The sequence below is a fragment of the Prinia subflava genome, chromosome 21 (assembly GCF_021018805.1).
Source record: "Prinia subflava isolate CZ2003 ecotype Zambia chromosome 21, Cam_Psub_1.2, whole genome shotgun sequence".
Classification (NCBI taxonomy): Eukaryota; Metazoa; Chordata; class Aves; order Passeriformes; family Cisticolidae; genus Prinia; species Prinia subflava.
The window spans coordinates 1,349,204-1,368,883 of NC_086267.1; the positions used below are offsets into that span (position 1 = coordinate 1,349,204).

The window sequence follows — 19,680 nt, forward strand, 5'->3', positions numbered from 1 at the left end:
GAGCAGCACCTTTCAATTGAAGGACCCTAATTTTGAGGGGAATTTGGGCTATTTTAGGACCCCAAATCACCTGGGCCGGGCGGATTTTCGGAAACGAGGATGGTCCCTCCCTCCTCAGCCCTAAATCCTTTTGCTTTAGAGGCATTTTCCACCCCAAGAATGAACACGCAGAGCCTTTCAACCAGGAGTCTGGTATTTATTTTACAGTTTTTTGTGGCTTTCCTCGTCACCAGAGACCGACTGGGACCCGTTTGGTGGACAGCTCCGGCCGCGGGGTGCGGCACCGCGGGCAGGACGGAGGGACGGAGCGGGACGGACAGCGGCCGGACAGCGGCCGGACAGCGGCCGGACAGCGGCCGGACACGGAGAGCCACCAGCAGGCCTGCGAGGGGCGGTGGGGTCGGTTTTGGCACTAAAAAAAGGAAAAACGGAGCAAATCCGCCGAGCTCGGAGGAGGGCGGGTGTTGTGGCTCTGGCTGAGGGAGTTTTCCGGGCTCCTCCTGATGTGGGTTGGGTTCCTGAAGCATTTCGTGGTCCCAAACCCACTGGTGGTGTCCCGTTCCGGCTGCTGCAGGCTCCCAGCACAGAATTCCAGCCCCACGCCAGCTCCAGAGCCTGGGAGCTGCGTCATCCTCCGGCCTTTCCCCACCAGGGCTCCAACAGCATCGTCAGTCCAGTCTTTTTAGTTAAAATTAGCTAATATACAGAATATAAAGCACAATATTTACACGGGGACGGTAACCAGGGGCGTTCCCACACCATCAGTAGTTCGTTGTCGTGGGGATAAAAGAAACTCTTAGGTGACCTAAAGAGGAAGGACAAGAAGTGACACAGCAGGAGGGAGGAGGCATCAATACCCTCCACTCGAACACGATAAATAATAAATAATCATTTTTGGCAGAAGGTTGCTACGTTTACTTTAACCACGGGGAGTGTTTTAGGGACTGCGTTGTGAGTTTTTTGGTGAAACCACGTCACACAAAGGAGTGTGTTTTAGTGACCGAGGTTGAACCGCCCTCAAACCCTCTGCAATAAAACAGAAATTTGGGGGTTTGGGGGTGGCAGTCTGGGCAGCTCCCCTGGGCTTGTGGCACAGAGATGATGCCGGTTTGAAGCCACCCCAGGGGTTGTTTTAAGCATTAACATCATAATTCCTCAAAAGGGAGCTGGCCAGAACCACAAGCATCCCCTTCCCAAGTGCTTCACTGTTGGAGTGCCTCAAATTAGGGGGGAATGGTGATTTCTGCAATCAAATACCCACAATTAAAGACAGTTTGTTGCTCCTTTGAAAGAGAAGCTTTGAAAGACTCCTGCAAACGCAGAAGGGTCTGAGGACACCGAACTCACACGAAAACAGACAGAAAGGAAGGGCCAAGTGTTTTTTCACTGCTCTGCCAAGGGCCTGGCCAAGGCCTGAGTGCTCCCTCTGCAGGGAAAGGGCTGGGATCCCATTCCCACGGAGAATTTGGCAGGCAGCGCTCCCAGCTCACCTCCGCTCGTTATTCCCACCAGGACACTGCTGGTGCCTTGTTGTTATTTTGTTTCTCGGTTAGGACTCAGAGGGACACAGCTCCATCCCACTACAACGCTTAAAATCAAACCTTTGGGTGGCAAAACACCGAAGGCACAGAGCTTTAAAAGCTGTGTGCTCCCCTTCCAAGCCCTGGACCCATGGACCCATGCAGACGGATAAAAACCCCAGAAGCCCTGAGGCCAAAGGTGGAAAATCCTCCCTGGGGTGTTCCCGCCTTGCGGAAGCGCTGGGATGTCGTAATCCAGCCAAATCCAGGGACAAATCATTCCTTAAACATTCAGCCCTGAAATGAAGCACTCGAACATGAAACCTCCCAGCAGTGCAGCTCTTCCAACACAAACATCCCCCGTGTCCCCAGAGCCAAGGGAAACACCGGGAGCAGCTCCGGGAGCACCCGCGGCTTTCCGCAGCCAAGGCCGCCAGCCCGTGTTTGTGCTGGCAGGAATGAGCACGGGAAAGAAAATGAATATAATCTCACTTTGGAAGCAGCTCTGGATGCGTATTCAGGCATGATTCCCATCTGTTGTTTTGTTGAGTTAATCCCAATTTCTACAGGTAATTTATGCTCCAGGCTGAGGCTGAGTTTAACCCCTGCCCTGCTGCACTCCCGGGATTCAGCAGGGCCTGGCCCTTCCCAGGAGCATCCTCCCAGTCAGGGGGAGGGAATAAAACTGCAGGGAAGGGAATAAAATCACAGCAACAATTCTGCAGAGGCAGGAAAGCTGCTGAAGCTGCAGCCTCCCCTGGAGGAAGCGACCTGTGAGTGCTCCACAGCCAAACCTGTCCCGATTATTTCCACGTTGGCTCTTGGAACCAGCAGAGAATTTGGGGGTCCCATTGGAGCAGAAGGGACTTCACAAGGGAACAATTGCATCTGCCAACAGGAATCTGTTTGCACTTTAAAAACCTCTGATAAAAATAGAATATATACTGTGTTTTTATAAATAGATTACACATTTAGCTTAGATGAGTTTCATTACATTCCCCCCCCAAACACAAATTCTCTTTTTTTTTAAAGAATTTTGCTTTTTTTCCTTTTGTGAACTAAGATGATCATCACTAAGTCTTTGAAAAACATGTTTGTACCACATTATTCTTTAAAACATTTGTACCACATTATTCTTTGGACATTTTTGAACAACATGCATCCACAAACTGCCATTTGTTTACTGAAAACATTTTTGTACAAACTCAGTTTAGGAATTTGATCTATTATTACACTGCTAACGAGCAAAAAAATTTGCTTCCTTGAAATCCCCTTTTAAAAAATGAGAAACAATGAGGAGGATTTTCTGATTGTAAATCTAAAAAAGTGTCAATATGACACCGCATTAAGAATAGAAAACAAAAATAAAGTATTTACAGCTTTACAAAGGAAAAAAGAAAGAGGTCATCAAAATCATTTCCAGCATTTTTACAATTAAATTCCTTTTTTTCTTTTTTCTCCCTCTGGCAAGCTTTGATCTGGTCTCTGGAGTGGTACCACACACACGGAGCAGGAGCAGCAGCACAGCCAGACTTGGAATGACCTCCCAGGGAAACCCCCAAGGACCAACCCCAGTGCCCCCAAAAGGCTGGTCCAGCCCAAATGAAAACAAACCCCCACCCCAGTATGAAAACACCTTTAAAAATGGATTACCTGTGGTTACAAGACACCAACACCCATGGGAACCTCTACTGTCCTACACATCACCACCGTGCACGTGAGTTCTACCCTCTACGACACCCCACACCCACCCACTGCGGGTGCTCCTCCTCACCCTGCACCCCAATTCCTGCTCCAGGAATTCCCTGCCCTCAGCACCCACTGCGGGTGCTCCTCCTCACCCTGCACCCCAATTCCTGCTCCAGGAATTCCCTGCCCTCAGCACCCACTGCGGGTGCTCCTCCTCACCCTGCACCTGAACTCCTGCTCCGGGAATTCCCTGCCCCTGGCACAGCAGCTCCTGGGTTTGGGAACACTCAGCCTTTTTCCCATGGGGATGCTCAGTTTTAAGGAAAAATAACAAACCCAGAGTGGAACGGCAGCACTGCCCCAACAGATACTGGGTCTGTGGAGCCAGGAGCATTCCTGGGGAGAAGGGAGCCAGGCGTAAGCTCTGGGAGCATGCCTGGGGTGAGGAGAGCCAGGGGCAGGCTCCAGGAGCATTCCTGGGATCAGCAGAGCCAGGGGCAGGCTCCAGGAGCATTCCTGGGATGAGCAGAGCCAGGGGCAGGCTCCAGGAGCATTCCCGAGCAGAGGGGAGCCAGGGACAGGCTCCAGGAGCATTCCCAAGCAGAGGGGAGCCAGGGACAGGCTCTGGGAGCATTCCTGGGATGAGCAGAGCCAGGGGCAGGCTCCAGGAGCATTCCTGGGATCAGCAGAGCCAGGGGCAGGCTCCAGGAGCATTCCTGGGATCAGCAGAGCCAGGGGCAGGCTCCAGGAGCTGATTCACTGTGCTGAGCAATGCTGCCCCAGCCCTGAAGCATCACAGGCATCCAGCCTTGGCAGACGCTTCCTCAGCCTCGGGAGAGGCTCCTCGGGAGCAGCTGAAGTTCAAAACCCTTCAAAACCTTTCAGATTGCAATTTTCAAACATGCAGTCCCAGCCCCCTCCAAAAAATACCCCAAATCCACCCCCATCCCCCCCCAGCTTGCAGCCCTAGTGAACATCACATTTACCACTTTGGCCACCTAAGAAATAACAGGAATGAGCACTTTGGAATGAAGTCTCTCTTCCAGAGAAAAGTTATCTACATTTACAGGACAGACCAGGCTTTGGAAAGCCCCTCAGCCCAGGATCCAGGGAGTTGTCACCTACTCTGAGCATTGCCACCAGTCAGGACACCACGGGAATGTCCTTGGATCCATGGGCTTGGACAGGGGCCAGCAGCCGTGGCTGGTGCCCTCCACACTGTGGATCCTGATGGATCAGCCTGATCCCTCCCTCCCAGGGTGGAAAAGGCAGGAAGCTGGTTTGACCCATGTGGCCTCAGAGCTGCACTGTGCCAGGCAGGGGATGGAGCTGACAGCCAGGCAATTCCTGTGCCCACAGTTCCACCAGGAACCCCCAGGCCCTGCCCCTCTCCATGGCCACACCAGACTGAGGAGTTCCCACCCAGGAATGAGCCATTTTCCAAGACAGCCGTGCTTTTTATGGAAGGGAGCAGCACGGATCTGCACTGGCTGTTTGCAGAGCAGCTCCAGAGATCCTGGATCAATACCCCAGAGGCTCAGGAACACCACTCAGGAAGCTCACAGGACTGCCCACTTTGCCTTTCCATAACACAGAGGGTGCTGAAATGGGGATTTTCCCTGCCCAGCCCTAGCACTGCTCCTGACCAGCACTTTCCAAAGTTCCTGGCAGGCAAAACAAACACATTTGCTATTTACTCTGAGCTCCAAGCACTACTTAACCCCACAGCTGGCTTTGGGCAGTATCAACTATGCTCTCAATATTGGACTAAAAACAAAAAAATTATTGGCTGAGGTTTATACCCTGTTTTTCCCTGGCTGAGGTGCTACAATTCCCACTCTAACCGTGGAGAGCTTGGTGGTGCTGGAGCTTCCTCAGCCACCACCGTGTGATCCTTTGATGCTGCTTCTCCTGGGTAAAAATACAGAAAAATGGGCAAAGCCAAGGTGTTGCCACTTTCTCACAGAGAAAGCACGTGGCTGTTCCTCCCCAGTTCCAGGGCAGCAGCACTTTGGGATTGGGTTTACTACGGCCTAAAAAGGATTACAGCATTTCCCAGTGTTCAGCTTTCCCAAAGAACAGCGGTCTGGAGCTCTCCCAGAGTCCTGTCTCCAGCCTACACCTACGTCAGTTCATCCTGATGCTTCGCCTGCCCCACTCCACACATCATGGAAGCAGCATAAAATGGAGTTATCTGTCTGCAAAGGAAAATCTGCAAACACTAAAAATAAAAAAAACCCTGCAAAAAGACACAAGCCACCACGGACCTGAAGGGCTGATTCCCCTCCAAATCCAATCACTGGAAACAAAGGCATTGTGATACAACATTCCACCTCTAAAGAAGCTCTACAGACATCTAAGTGTGCAAATGTGGGTTTAGCTTTCCTTTTCCCAAGGGATAACTGTAGCCCAGCAGGGACCAAACATTCCATATAAATAAGGCGAGCTTTTTTTGTTGTTTTTGCATAGTAGTTACTCAGTGATAGTCCCCCCCCAGTGACCCCTCCTGTGCCCCACCCCGCTTTGCCACCGAGCTGAGTCCTGCTCCTCCAGGTCCTGGAGTCCAGCAGAAACCTTGGACACATCCCAGAGGCTCCCTCACCCCAAAAGGTGGGATGAGGAAAACCCTCTGGATTTTGTAGGACTGCTTCACCCTACGAGCTGTCTCCAAACCTGCTGTTATTTTTAAACATTTGCAGTTCAATTTGGAGGCAATTCTTTTTTTGTGTGCCAGATATTGGTAATTGCACCACAATTGCCTTGGTTTTGCTGCTCTTTTTGCCAGTGTTGCTTTTGCCAATCAGTGCAGCAGCTCAATAAAACCAGCAGCTTATTGAAGTACCCAGAGCCTCTGCAGCACCATCCTCTGCTGCCACCAGCTTTGGTTGTTTTGTTTTATTTTTTAAATAACGTATTTTATAAAAACACCTGCTATTAATATTCCACTGGAGCTCAAAGTGGCTCAGCTTGGGGCAAAGGCACAATTAAAACACCGTGTTTTCCTACAGGACTCTGCATTTATGGTTTGTAGAACAATAGAAATGTACAGCACCAATCCTTGGGTGGGAGGGGATGCGTGTAGGAATGAGTCCTCAGAGTGCCCCTGCAGGGGCTCTCGAGTCTTTCACCTTTCCCCCAGCAATTGGTTTGGGATCTTTTCTCTCCATCTTCCCCTTCTCCAGAGTGCTCCCACTTCCTATCAGCTGACCATGGGCTCCACATCCGTCTCTCTGTCCAAATCGTCCTGAATTTCGTCTGTGTTTCCTGAGTCGCTGCTGGCTACGGAGCTGGGGGATGGAGAATTCCTGCAGGGAAACACGCAGCCAAAAAATCAAATGTCAGTGACAGAAGGAAGAAACGAAGTCTTAAAAGAGAACAGTCACTTTCCCTTCCCAATAGTATTGAAAAAAACCCTTTATTAACATGAAACATTGGCATTTCCCCTTTCTATTTAAAAACCCCTTTATTAACATTACACATTGGCATTTCCCTGAGCTATTTAAAAACCCCTTTACTAACATGAAACATTGGCATTTCCCTGAGCTATTAAAAAACCCCTTTAATAACATTAAACTTTGGGTTTAGAGTAAATATCAGTAGTAAAATCAAGGTGCCACACCACCCATCCCCTACACAAACACAGAGGCTTCCCCAGGTTTACTGATGGGGAAATGGAGAGCAAAGACTCTCAGCATCCCTAATACCCACAGCCCTGAAAATTGAAAGTTTATCATCTTGTTCTACTGGGGTTGAGCAAGAGATAAGAGAAATCCCTCATAGTATAAGGTTCTTAACACATGAGAAGATTAAAAAACAAGTTTTTCATGTAAGTCCAGAGTTGAGATTTAATTTGGGGTTTTAAGAGTTTTAAATCTGAGATGTTAAAGGCTGGAAGTCCACCCGAGCTGGGGCTCCCTGTATTTAGGAGCAGCTGCTGAACCCCTGGAGCTGTTACAAGCTGCAGGACCCCACACTCTGCTGCACTTTCCTGGGACACAAGATTCTCCAAAGGACATGTCACTCCTCCATGAAGTGCTGCTTTTAGCCCAAGCTGGCAGGAATTGATGCCTTGAGTTTTAGCTTTCCTGTTTCTCAGGTTCTGTACTGCATTAGTATGTAACTCAGAACTTCATATGGAGTGTTAGCAAGTTCTCTTTGCAGTTTAATCAGACAGAACAATCTTTTTCCAGCCCCAGAACCAAGGTCAATATTGCAGCTTCAGGCCCCAAAAAGTATAAACAACAGTGAATTGAGGGGGAGCAAACTGGGAGAATGTGACTCCATCACCTGAAGCTGTAATTGGACAATTAACAATGGATATCCAATATGCTAATGAACCAAACTTATAAAAGTGTGAAAACCCCTGACCTGTGGCCCATCTTGGGTGCAGCCTCAGCCAGGCTCTTGTACTGCCCAAGGTGTGTCCTTTGAAGGATTTTTTAATAAAAATCTACTTTATTTCTCTTACTCTGTCTAGCCTCTGTTCTAGGTAGCCCCTGCAGGCACCAGAAGCAGGAGGGAAGGGGCTCCAGGAGGGAATGAAGGGGCTCCGGGAGGGAAGGAAGGGGCTCCGGGAGGGAAGGAAGGGGCTCCGGGAGGGAAGGAAGGGGCTCCGGGAGGGGGTGATGCCCAGGAGGGGGTGATGCCCAGGAGGGGGTGATGCCCAGAGCCCAGGGGACCCCGTTACCTGTCAGCTGAGCCCTTGATGAGCCTCCTGCAGGTTTCCATCTGCACGTCCAGGCCCCGTTTCATGCTGCACATCTCCATGTACTCGTGGAGGTGCCGGTTCATGTCGCTCTTGGCTGTGGCCAGTTCCAGCTGGGGGAAAGAAGGGTGAAGGGTCAGCTTCAGGTGAGGTGCAGCCTCAGTTTCCCTGCACTTCTCACACTGGTGGGGATACCTCAGCTGCCCAGAGCCCACCCAAACAGCCCACAGTGCACATTTCACCTCACTGCTAATTGCCAATGCATTCATGAGCCCAGGAAGGGCAATCTGAGCTTCACACTGGTCCTGGACAGCCCTGGAGGGTTTTTCCTGCCCTTGGCACCTTGTTTGCCAACAGGCAGTAATTAATGAAAGCAGTTCGAGGCAGGACAGAGATTTTGAGGAGCTCCAGCTGCTGTTTCTGGCAAGCTGTGATTCCACGTTTCCCAGGGTCAGGGTGGACATGCAGAACAAAGGGGGAAAAAAGAACAGTGTGTTTATTCCCTTTGTTCTGCAGGTTCTCTCTCCACCAGCCTCAGATTTATGCTCAGTGCTGAAGTATGGAGTAATAATAGCCCAGAGAATGGCATTTAGAAAAACCCCCAGGGCACGCCAGAGGAAATGCCTTTGCATTCTTGGATATATGGACATTCCTGCTTCCCTCTGGGACACCCCAGAGCACAGCTCTGTTCCTTCAGGAGCAACTCCCCTTCCTCACCTCTATCTGTCCTATTGTCTCCTGGTATTCCTTGTCTCTTGTTTTGAAGAAAGACTCTGTTTCGTGGATCAAGTTTCCCAGGTTTTCCTCCTGCAGGGGAAAGGAGGACACAAAGAATTAGCAAGGAAATAAAGGAATTCAGGAGCTAACTGAAGATTTTATTTAACCTCCCCTGGAAATGCAGGTCATCATATTCCTTCATGCACTGATTTTTAAAGACATTTTTTCACAGGCAAGGAATATTCTTCTTCAATCTGGAATATCAGGAAAACATTTCTGTGCCATGACCACAGCTCTGGACACACAAAGGCGAGGTCTGATCAAGGCTCCAGCAATTAAACCCATGCACCTGATGCATTCCAAAGCACCAACCCCTGGATTTTCCTGAGCCTTTCACAGCCTGATCACACTTGGACAGACTGGAACTGCTCTCCAGCCACGGAACTTTCAATTTTCCCTGCACTGACCACACTGCTACTCACAGCTTTGCACTGCAATTCTCATTTTGCAGTTACATATCATCAGTCTGCAGCACCTCCTGTGCATGCATGGGTTCCCACTGGAATTCCTGCACTGCTGGATAAAGCAGGAACAAATGCTGTCCCAAAGGAAAGATCCTCCTCTGGACTGACAGCACAGTCTGGGCTCCCAAACACACAGAGCTGCTTCATGCTGCCCAAAAAGGCCCCACAGTGTCACTGTTCCCTCTTTCAGGTCTTCAACCACCTCTGATTTCCATTAAAAAATTACCCTCGATTTAACACAACTGCACCAATGAGTGTTAATGGGGTTTCCAGGCTTTGGCCACATCTGTGGCAGATTTCCAGGGCTCGTTCCTGGTACCCACACCAGGCTATCCAGCCTGGAGTTACAATAATCATCCCACTGATCCTTTTATATGCAGAAGAGCTTTAAGGAGGAAGGTCACAAAAGAAGGTGGTGAGGGCAGCGTGTAAGAACTTGAAAGGAATAAAACCCACGGAAGGAAGATTCAGGCATGTAAAGCACATGTTAAAGAGCAGGCACAGCCGGAGCAGTCTTTATTCTGAACCTCCATCTACAAGCCAAATCTACCCTTTCCTTGTATAATTTTCATTTAGAAGGATTTAAGCTTCTTAAAATCTTTAGAGTTTCCCCGCGCGGGGCCTGGGCTCGGCGCTATTGCCGTGCTTAGCCAGGCACGCCCGGCGTATGCAAATCAGCTGTCATTAATTCCTGCGCGAGGCTCCTCGTTATCGCCCTGCCACTCTCCCTCTCCTCGTTATCGCTCTCCCGCTCCCGTTATCCCTCTGCCGCGGTTCCTGCAGCCCCAGCACTTCCCGGTAATCCCCAGGGGCTGGGAGAACTCCGGGTGGATGATCTGGGAAAGGGGAGGTGGAACACGGACACGGCCTGGCAGCAGCACCGGGCAGCGCTCCCGGGGCTGCGGGACCATCTCCCACCGCCACCGCTGGGCTGCTCGGGATGCAGAGACACCCCTGAGCCACCCCGGGCTGCTCGGGATGCAGAGACACCCCTGAGCCACCCCGGGCTGCTCGGGATGCAGAGACACCCCTGAGCCACCCCGGGCTGCTCGGGATGCAGAGACACCCCTGAGCCACCCCGGGCTGCTCGGGATGCAGAGACACCCCTGAGCCACCCCGGGCTGCTCGGGATGCAGAGACACCCCTGAGCCACCCCGGGCTGCTCGGGATGCAGAGACATCCCCGAGCCATCCCGGGCTGCTCGGGATGCAGAGACATCCCCGAGCCATCCCGGGCTGCTCCCTGCCGTGCCATTGTTCCCGGGCTGTTCCTTGCCATTCCCAGACATTCCATCATTCCTAGCCATTCCCTGCCGTTCTTATCCTGTTCCCAGCCCGTTCCCATCCCATTCCTGGCCATTCCTAGCCACTCCCAGCCCATTCCCTGCCGTGCCATTGTTCCCGGGCTGTTCCTTGCCATTCCCAGCCATTCCCAGGCATTCCTATCCCGTTCCCATCCCATTCCTGGCCATTCCCAGACATTCCATCATTCCCAGCTATTCCCTGCCATTCCTATCCTGTTCCCAGCCCACTCCCATCCCATTCCTGGCCATTCCTAGCCACTCTCAGCCCATTCCCTGCCATTCCCAACCTGTTCCCTGCCATTCCATTATTCCCTGGTTGTTCCTTGCCATTCCCAGACATTCCCAGGCATTCCCAGCCATTCCCTGCCATTCCCAGACATTCCTATCCTGTTCCCAGCCCATTCCTGGCCATTCCCAGCCACCCCCAGCCCATTCCCTGCCATTCCCAGCCTGTTCCCTGCCATTCCATTATTCCCAGGCTGTTCCTTGCCATTCCCAGACATTCTGAAGCATTCCATCATTCCCTGCCATTCCTATCCCATTCCCAGCCTATTCCCAGCCCGTTCCCATCCCATTCCTGGCCATTCCCAGCCCCTCCCAGCCCTCTCCAGGCTGGTTTAAGATGGCCCAGGAGTGGCTGCATTAGCTGCCTTTCCCTGGGATTTTAGGATTAAAAGGAAGCTGTTCATTATCCACCACTGCCAGCAGATCCCCACTGACTGGGCAGAGGGAAGCACGAGATTCACGGGTTCAGAGGATGCCCGGGGCTTTGTGTGGTCCTGCAGGCACAGGATCTTTGTTTGGAATGGGATTTACACCCTTCAACACCTTCCCAGACCACACCGAGGCTGCTCTGATCCCCACAGGAACAACGGTGCAACCCCTGCACTCCACATATTATCATAATTAAAGTGTGAATAATAACACACAGAGAAAGTGAGGTGCTGTGGAAGGTCACAGAATCCCAGACTGGTTTGGGCTGGAAGGAGCCTAAAGCTGACCTAATTCCACCCCCTGCCAGGGGCAGGGACACCTTCCCCTGTCCCAGGCTGCTCCCAACCCCATCCAGCCTGGCCTTGGGCACTGCCAGGGATGGGGCAGCCCTGTGCCAGGGCCTGCTCACCCTCACAGGGCAGGATTTTTTCCTAATATCAAATCTAAACCACTTCCTGTGAGCCCAGAGCTTTAGAGAAAGGGTGAAAGATTCCCTGATGCTCCTGGAACAGACACCTTGGATCCTTCACCTCTCACTCAGTACTTTTAAACACTCAGTCTGGAGGAGCCAAGGAAATAAAGTTTGGCTGACAAAGTGATTGCACAGACTGCAAATCAACCACAGAGAGGAAGCCCTGAGAGGATTTTAAAATCAAAGTCGGTTTGTGTGGCAAACACCAGTTAAACACCCACAGGCACAAACAGCTGTAAAAGAGTAGCTGAGGGAGTTTCTACAGAGAAGAGTTGGGGAAAATAACGGGAATGAACTCACCTCTCCTTGGAGGTCAATGGAGGGATTGCAGTTGGTGAAGTCCTCCCAAAGCAGCAGCGTTTCCTCGTTCTCCTCCCAAGTCAAACTGTCACAGTCGTCATCAAAATCAAAGGTCTCACGGCTGAGAGGAGAGAACAGGCGTTAACCAAAGCACTCCAGCCCCACTCCCTCAGTCCTTTAATTAATCGTCTAGAAAAACGGGCAATGAGAGCTGAATGAGGGCACAATGCAGCGCTGGAAACCCTCACGGCTTTCACAAACAGCCTGTGCCCTGCCCAAGCCCCCTCTCCCGGGCTCGCTGCCACCCCACAGCAGAATAAAAGATCCTTGTTGGAGCCGCTGCTCCGAGCACCAGGCCTGGCTCTGCCCTGCAGATGGAGCTGCACAGTGGCTTCCCCTGCCTGCAAAACCACAGAAATGTTTGGAGCTGCTCCTTCCTGCACGGCCAAAGGAGCCCAAAGGCAGCTGGGGCTGTCCCGAGGCGCAGAACCCGCGCTGATTTCACGGGGGAGTTCAGCCAGAGGCTCTTGGAACACAGAGGGTCTGACAGGAGCGAGGATGAAAAGGCTGAGCCCCGGAGATGTGCAGAGCAGCACAAACATCACAGGCAGGACTGGCCTTTCACACCATTATCTGCTCAAGCCTTGTGCAATAAAGGAAAGTTTCAGCGCAGAGCACAGTAGCTGCCCCTGATCCTGGTTAAGGAGCCCTGACAAAGAGCTGCAATTGCTCCCTAAGCAGCCTGGAGTCCAGGCTGATGCGTTTTTATGGCTTTAGCTCACTTCCTCTGAGCTGATAACATCTCAGGAAGGAGCCCAGTGCTGTCCCGGGAGGCTGCAGAGCTTGGCAAGGGCCAGGAGGTTTGTCTGGATCAGCAGCACTGTAAAAATGTCATTTAAAGAACTTGGATACTCATGATTGCAATTCCCCTTCATCAAATCGTTTTCTTTTTGCAAGATCTGTCCTGGCCAAAGAGCACAAAGGCTCCTGTGCTGACCTCACACACTGCCCAAAATCCACTGCAGTTCGGATTTTTTACTACCCAATTCTCAACAGTTAAGTTCCTTACAGCTAAGATGCAAGTTGTTTTGTTTCTTCAGTGATACCAGCTCCTCCATCTATTTCTAAACTATTATTTTCCACCTCACAAAGACCCCAAGCCCATCCCCAATGAGCCACCAACAGCTTGGTGGAACAAGGTTCCTGTAGCTCTTTGTGCCATGGGTAATAGGAACAGGAGATAAGAGTTTCATTAGCAGCACCAAAAACTACTGGGCAGGTTTGGGAACAAAATTAAAACCTAAATACACAACCAACCTAGCAGGTATATTTTAACTTCTTGCTTTTTAAACAAACCCACATGCTGCCTGCTGTCACACTGAATTTAGCAGTGGAGAAGTGAAAAATCTGTATTTATTACACTGCTTGTTACTGAGGGCCTAAAGACACCTGAAAGGAGTCCTAACAAGGGGAATCATCCACAGCTTTGGCAAAAACCATCCCTCCCTCAGGAGGGCAGAAAGGAGGAAATGCTTCCTCTGAAACAACTCCCTGGCAGTGTCTGACAGCAGAGGAGGAGCTGGTGGTTCTCAGCCCATCCCTCGTGCACAATCCTGTCCTGCAGTGGGTGGGAGCTCTGCTCTCTGCTGTCACTGCAGGAGCTGGCACGGGACACCCCACATCCCCTTTGGGCACTGCAGTCACACCTGGGGCTCTCTTCTGCCCAAACAGAACAGCAGAGATCCCCAAAAGCCTCACCAGGCTGTGGCCAGCTCCATCCTGGCCCTGATGGGAGAAGGGGACACAGGGCACAGCTCCAGGCACCTCCCTGCACTGCTCAGAGCAGCACCACGTGCTGGGAGTCCCTCCTGGGCTGCTACAAACTTCCTTCGTGAGAGGAATTTAGTGTGGGGTAAAGCTTTGCTTTGGGGTAAAGCTTTAGGCAAAAAGATTTAGTTTAGGGGTAAAGCTTTGGGCAAAATAAACTCCAATTCTTCCAGTGTGGGAGACCAGACTTTGCAGCACAGCTGACAATACCAACATTCCTGACATCTATAAATTGTGGTCCACTGATCTTCCAGACAGATCCACCACTCCCATTTGCCTGCAGCCCAACTGAAAAACACCCCAAAAAACTTGTGAGGTTTGTATCCACCCCAAGCTTTCAGATCAAATTCTATCCAGCCAAGCAGCAGTAAACTCTATACATCATTATATTCTATACTCTATACATCATTATATTCTATACAATATTCAGCCCATGCAGAACAGACTCCTGGTTTTGACCCTTTTTTGTTGCATTTTCCTCTTTTGCAACAACACAGAGTAGCAAAAGTAGTTTGTATCTTTTACATCCCCTGTAGTTCCTCCCGCCTGAGGGAGGAGCAGAGCTCTGTTAATCCCATTTGACCCTCCCCAAAGGCAGCCTGTGCCCCGCTGCCAGCTCAGGCATTCCCAGGCTCGGGAGCAGCTTTCCCAGGACACTCACAGCTGGTTGAACATCCTCTTCATCTCGTCCGTGATGTTGAGGGAGCAGCTGACCTCGTCATCCGAGAACCTCCCGTTGTCCGGGTCCTGCTCCGACAGCTCCTCGTCGGACGGCAGCTTCCGCTCCTTCTTCTTGGAAGCCACCTTGTGTGGAGAGAGCAGCAGTGACTGCAGGGCCGGCCCAGGGCAGTGGGGGATCGGGCTGGGAGCAGAGACAGGAGCTGGGTCTGGGAGGGGGTGTGTGCCCAGCAGCTCCGGGAAATGCAGGGATTCCCTGCCTGTGAGGAGCGGTGGAGCACGGGGAAGCAGCTGGGAAGAGCAAAGCGAGCTGCAGGCTGCCAGCGCCCCGTGTGCTCACTGAGCCCGGCCGGGACCTGCCAGGGCCATGCAGAGGCTGCACCCAGCCGGGGAAAAGCAGAGGGGCAGCAGTGCCCGGGCACAGAGCGGTGACAGAACTCTCCCTCTCCTGCCACAGGTGTGGCCTCCAGCACAGAACAGACAGGAAACCCTTCCAGAGAGCCTTTATTGCAGGGCCAGCCAGCATGGAACAGACAGGAAACCCTTCCAGAGAGCCTTTATTCCACACCAGCCTCGCCCCAGCAGCAGCAGCAGACTGAGAATCCTCAGGACACAAGAAGGGTTGGCTGAGCCATGGGAAAGCCTGGACTGCCCCCAAGAAAGGAAGTTCAGGGAACCCAAGGGACACCCCTGCAAGGGGCACAGAGAGAACACACAGGATGCTCCCAGATCCCAGTGGATCCCAGAGGGCTGGGAACACACAGGATTGCTCCCAGAGGATCCCAGAGAGCTGGGATTACACCCAGGATACTCCCAGATCTCACAGGATCCCAGAGGGCTGAGAACACACACAGAATGCTCCCAGAGAGCTGGGATTACACCCAGGATGCTCCCAGATCTCAGAGGATCCCAGAGGACTGGGAACACAGGATGCTCCCAACTGGTGCCAGAACCACAAACACACAACCCATTCTCACCCTACAGCAGTTTTCCCTCTTCATGGCCACAAACCATCCCCTGCAGGCCTTGTTCTCCCAAGTGTCCTTTTCCTGGTCATTTTAACCCCTGCAGGCCTGACCAGGAGTGTGCTCTGCAGTCAGCTCTGAGAAGAAAGACTCAGCAATTCTCCTCAGAGACAAGGAGGAGGTACTGGCACCATACAGTGGCTCAACTTGCCAGAGAAGTAATTCTCCTCTGAGGAGTTTGAGCCTTTTGGGGAACACAAGGGGAAAAAACCACCAAACATTTCAGCAGCTTCACCAGCAGAGACCACAAGGCTCTTTTACAGCGTTTTTGGACAGCACCTAGCACACTGTGTGGTATCACTACACACAGAAAAGCATCAGATTTACTGAGAGCCTGAAGAAGACACATTTAGATGGCAGCAGAAGGAAGGTGGGTAAATCAGGGCTGAAACTGCAGTTGTGACAAGACCAGCTGCACTGGGAGTGACAGCCTTGATCCAGGCAGAGCTGTCACCGCTCATGTTTGGAGCAAATTAAAGGACTTTCCTTGGAGCTCCAAGGAAAGCAACTGGAGCAGCCAGAGCTCACCATCACAGAAATGTTATTTCTGGCCACAGAGCTCGAGCCAGAAATAAGAACATTCGGATGACAGTTCCACGAGCTTAAAACCTCTCACTTGTGAAGGGATCAAATGGGAGGGAGGAATCACACACACCTAGACCTTGCAACACTGCTTTTCCTCCCTGCATTCGGTGCAGACTAACATCAGACCCACAGCACAGCCTAAAGATCATCCTGGGACTCATTCTTCGTTGAACTCTCTGCACTTTGTGCTCTTGGTGCTGCAGCAGCTCCTGCAGCAGAGCTACACTGACAGACAGCGGGGGAAATACGGCTACAGAGAGAGAATGCAAGAAAAGGCAAACGACCTGGACCACGCTGCTCAGCACTGCTCCCTCCTGCCCTAAACTATGGAAAATTCAGGGCCTAATCACCTGGAAAATCTTGGAAACGTCTTCCGAGTTGCGCTGCTGCGCGACATCGCACAGCTTGGCCGTGATATCGATTCGGCGGCAGATGTCCATGTCCACCTTCATGGCCTTTTCTTGGATCTTTGTGTCCAGGTCTGTCATGGGCTGCAGGAAGGACAGCAGGGATTATCTTCTATTATTAGACAGTTCAGGCAAGAGGAGATACCCCACAGTATCTCTGGAACCCCAGGCCACACCAGTGTTAAACCCTGTCACACCCTGCTCTGGGAAAGGCAGAGCACGGGCAGTCTCAGGACTCCACTGCTCACCCCTGGTTCTAACAAAGTTTCAACTCAGAGGGATTTGCCACCGAAAAAAATCCTGCACCCACCCCAAAACAACGGCTCAGTGTGGCAAGGGGGGACCTCGGTGGGTCAGGAACAGGACAATGGAATGCCAGAGAAGCTGAGGCTGCCCCAGCCCTGGGAGTGCTCAAGCTGGGCTTGGAGCCCCCTGGGAGAGTGGAGGGAGTCCCTGCCCACGGCAGGGAGTGGGACTGGATGGTCCTGAAGGTCCCTTCCATCCCAAACCATTCTGGGATTCCATAAATAACACTTTGAAAATGGAGAACACCCCCCTGTGTAGCGTGTGCAGAGCAGAACAAGATGTAAATCCTGATGAGGATCCAACCCTTCCCCTCTGTCAGACACAAAAGCTGTGTCTGCACAGAGACTCTGCTGCTAAACCACAACCCAGGCTCCACAGCAACTGCACACAGAGCACAGAACCAGCACATCGTGACTGGATCCTAAGAGATCCATGAAAACCTTGGCACAGAGAACACTCCTCACTAACCTGGCTTCCAGCCCAGCAGAAGTTCTGCATTAAAATTTCTGCATGAAAAATACTGCCTTGTAGTAGTGCTAATTTCTAAGAGATACTCCCACTCAGACAGAGCATCTGGCTCCTTATGAAGGCAGAAACATTAATAAACCCCAAAGTGTATTTTTCATCCTAGTCGAGACCGGCTCTCTCCTAAGCAATGCTTCCACCTGGGACACAGAAGGGGGAAAACCCTTTGCAGACCATTCTCAAACACCAAATCCCCTTCATAAGAGAAAACCTTTGGGCTTTTTGTTGGTTTGGTTTGCTTTTTACCACCTTTTTTTGTTTGAAATTATTACAGAGTCTTCTCCAGCCTCTGTGAACCACCTTTGGAGTTTGAGGGGTTTTGGTTTAAATTTTTACACAGAGTCTTCTCCAGCCCCTGTGAACCACCTTTGGAGATCTGTGTTCTCCACACACACCAAGGAAAATAAATCTCTCAACGCTGACACACTCGACACAATCTTACCCACTGAAGTGGAGATCCCTATCTGCAGGAAGGAAAGAGCCACGTGCCAACATTTTGCACTTCCCTCCTCTAAATATTTGCCCAGCCAGGTTCAAGACAAGCACTCGCAGTGCCTTCCTGGGGTTCCCTGATCCCTTCCAGGCTGCAGAGCCCGGAGCACTTTCCCTGAGCCCAGCAGGATGTTTGCCCTCAGCACCACCTCCCTTTCTGCACACACGGGCAGCGCCAGCTCCTCCGAGCAGCCTCTCCCCTCCAGGCCCTAACGGAGCACGGCCACCCTCGATTAACCACCAGAAGGACACACAGCTAATTGCCAAATTTCCCATGAGCACATCCAGCGGCCCTGAGAGAATGGATTTGACACCTGGGAGCGGTTCTGCGGGTTTATGTGAAGTCAGGAGAAGGCGGTTGTTTGCAAAAATTACAGAATAAATCAGCGTAACAGGGTTTGTTCCTCAGACAAGTGGCTTCAGCACTGCCTCAGACTTACTGAGAAATGCACCTCAATGTTCACCTGGCTCATCTTTCCAGATATCTGCATACTCTCACTTTTAAACAAAAAAAATTTATCCTGTCAGGGTCTAAAGGATCCTCCGGCTTTGAAGAGAACTCAGTACCTAATGAGACATGAGGAAATCCCTGAGAAAATAAGCCATTTTTTCTTTTTTTTTAAGCCATGAGATTGAACAGCCCTGGAAGCAAAGCCAATACCTGAACCAGGATTACAGGATTCTTCTTTTCAGAGTTTCATTGAGGGAGATGGGAAACACTTGTTCCTCCCTGGGAGGGTGGGCAGGCCCTGGCACAGGTGCCCAGAGCAGCTGTGGCTGCCCCTGCATCCCTGGCAGTGCCCAAGGCCAGGCTGGACAGGGCTGGGAGCAGCCTGGGACAGGGGAAGGTGTCCCTGCCATGGCAGGGGTGGAACAGGATGATCTTTAAGCTCCTTCCAACCCAAACCATTCCCTGATTCCATACAATGTGTTCCCTCAGGAACAGGATTTTCTTGCATGACTCAGGGCAAAGCCCCTGTGCCAGCAGCTCCTGGAGCTGCTCAGGGCTGAGCCTGCACCTCAGTCCGGGAGTTTTCCAAGCCTTTTTTCCCAGATCTGAGCGCTGCCCGCCAGCTGTGGGGAGGGGAGGCAGAGTCCTGCTGATGGGGTAAGCAGCAGTTAATGCATCTCCACACAAACCAGACAGGAAGCGGGGAGGGGGATCTGTCTGATGCATTAGATCCCAGCAGCCATCACTAATTACACAGCAGCACTCGCTAATTACACAGCAGCACTCGCTAATAACCTGGCCGAGGGTGAAGCCATGTGCAGGACACACACACCCACAGAGGGCCCTTTGTACTTACATCACTCATCAGACCCTTAAACACCACCAGCTCTGCTTTCAGCCTCTCAATCTTCTCATTCAGCTCCTCCTGGAGAGCTTCTGCTTCCTGTGCCTCCTGCAAGGGAAAACACCCGGGAGGTGAGAGGGGAGAGCCCAGCAGAGCTCCTCACTCAGCCTGAGCAGGCTGGCAAGGCACCAGGAAAAAGGGGGTTAGAATGGAACTTAATTCTTTAGTGAAATTTAATTGTTATCTTCCATTGTAACCTCCACTCCCTCCTCCCACTTTGTCACAAATTTTGTCACAAACTTCATCATTTCCCAACACTAGCACTGTCCTCTACAGCAGCACAGCTGCTCTAGCCAGAGGGCAGATGTTCAATTAAAAGACAAATAAAATGCTAACCAGCACGACAAAAGGTGCAGAAAGCCCCACACCGTTCACTCCAAACTGCTCAAAGCTCACCTCTCTCAAGGTTTCCACCATGGATTCCAGGCTCATCCTTCTCGTCAGCTCCTCCTCCCATCTGAAAGACAAGATGTGCAGAGTGTTAATTAGAGAGAAAAGTGGTTTTCCCCCTCAGAATCACAAGTGTTCTGATGGCT

The 19,680-nt window shown here is 51.5% G+C and overlaps 1 protein-coding gene across 1 annotated transcript in view; it reads right to left on the reverse strand.

The window, feature by feature from the left end:
• Positions 1-175: 175 nt before the first annotated feature.
• Positions 176-19,680, reverse strand: part of IFFO2 (intermediate filament family orphan 2) — a 46,251-nt gene continuing 26,746 nt past the window's right edge. The window contains exons 2-9 of the mRNA XM_063417023.1: positions 19,541-19,601; positions 19,097-19,192; positions 16,410-16,550; positions 14,433-14,575; positions 11,945-12,065; positions 8,632-8,721; positions 7,897-8,027; positions 176-6,514 (exon numbers count right to left, since the gene is read on the reverse strand). Of these exons, the coding sequence (XP_063273093.1) occupies positions 6,409-6,514; positions 7,897-8,027; positions 8,632-8,721; positions 11,945-12,065; positions 14,433-14,575; positions 16,410-16,550; positions 19,097-19,192; positions 19,541-19,601 (889 nt within the window). The 3' untranslated portion in view covers positions 176-6,408. The remainder of the gene's footprint in view (positions 6,515-7,896; positions 8,028-8,631; positions 8,722-11,944; positions 12,066-14,432; positions 14,576-16,409; positions 16,551-19,096; positions 19,193-19,540; positions 19,602-19,680) is intronic.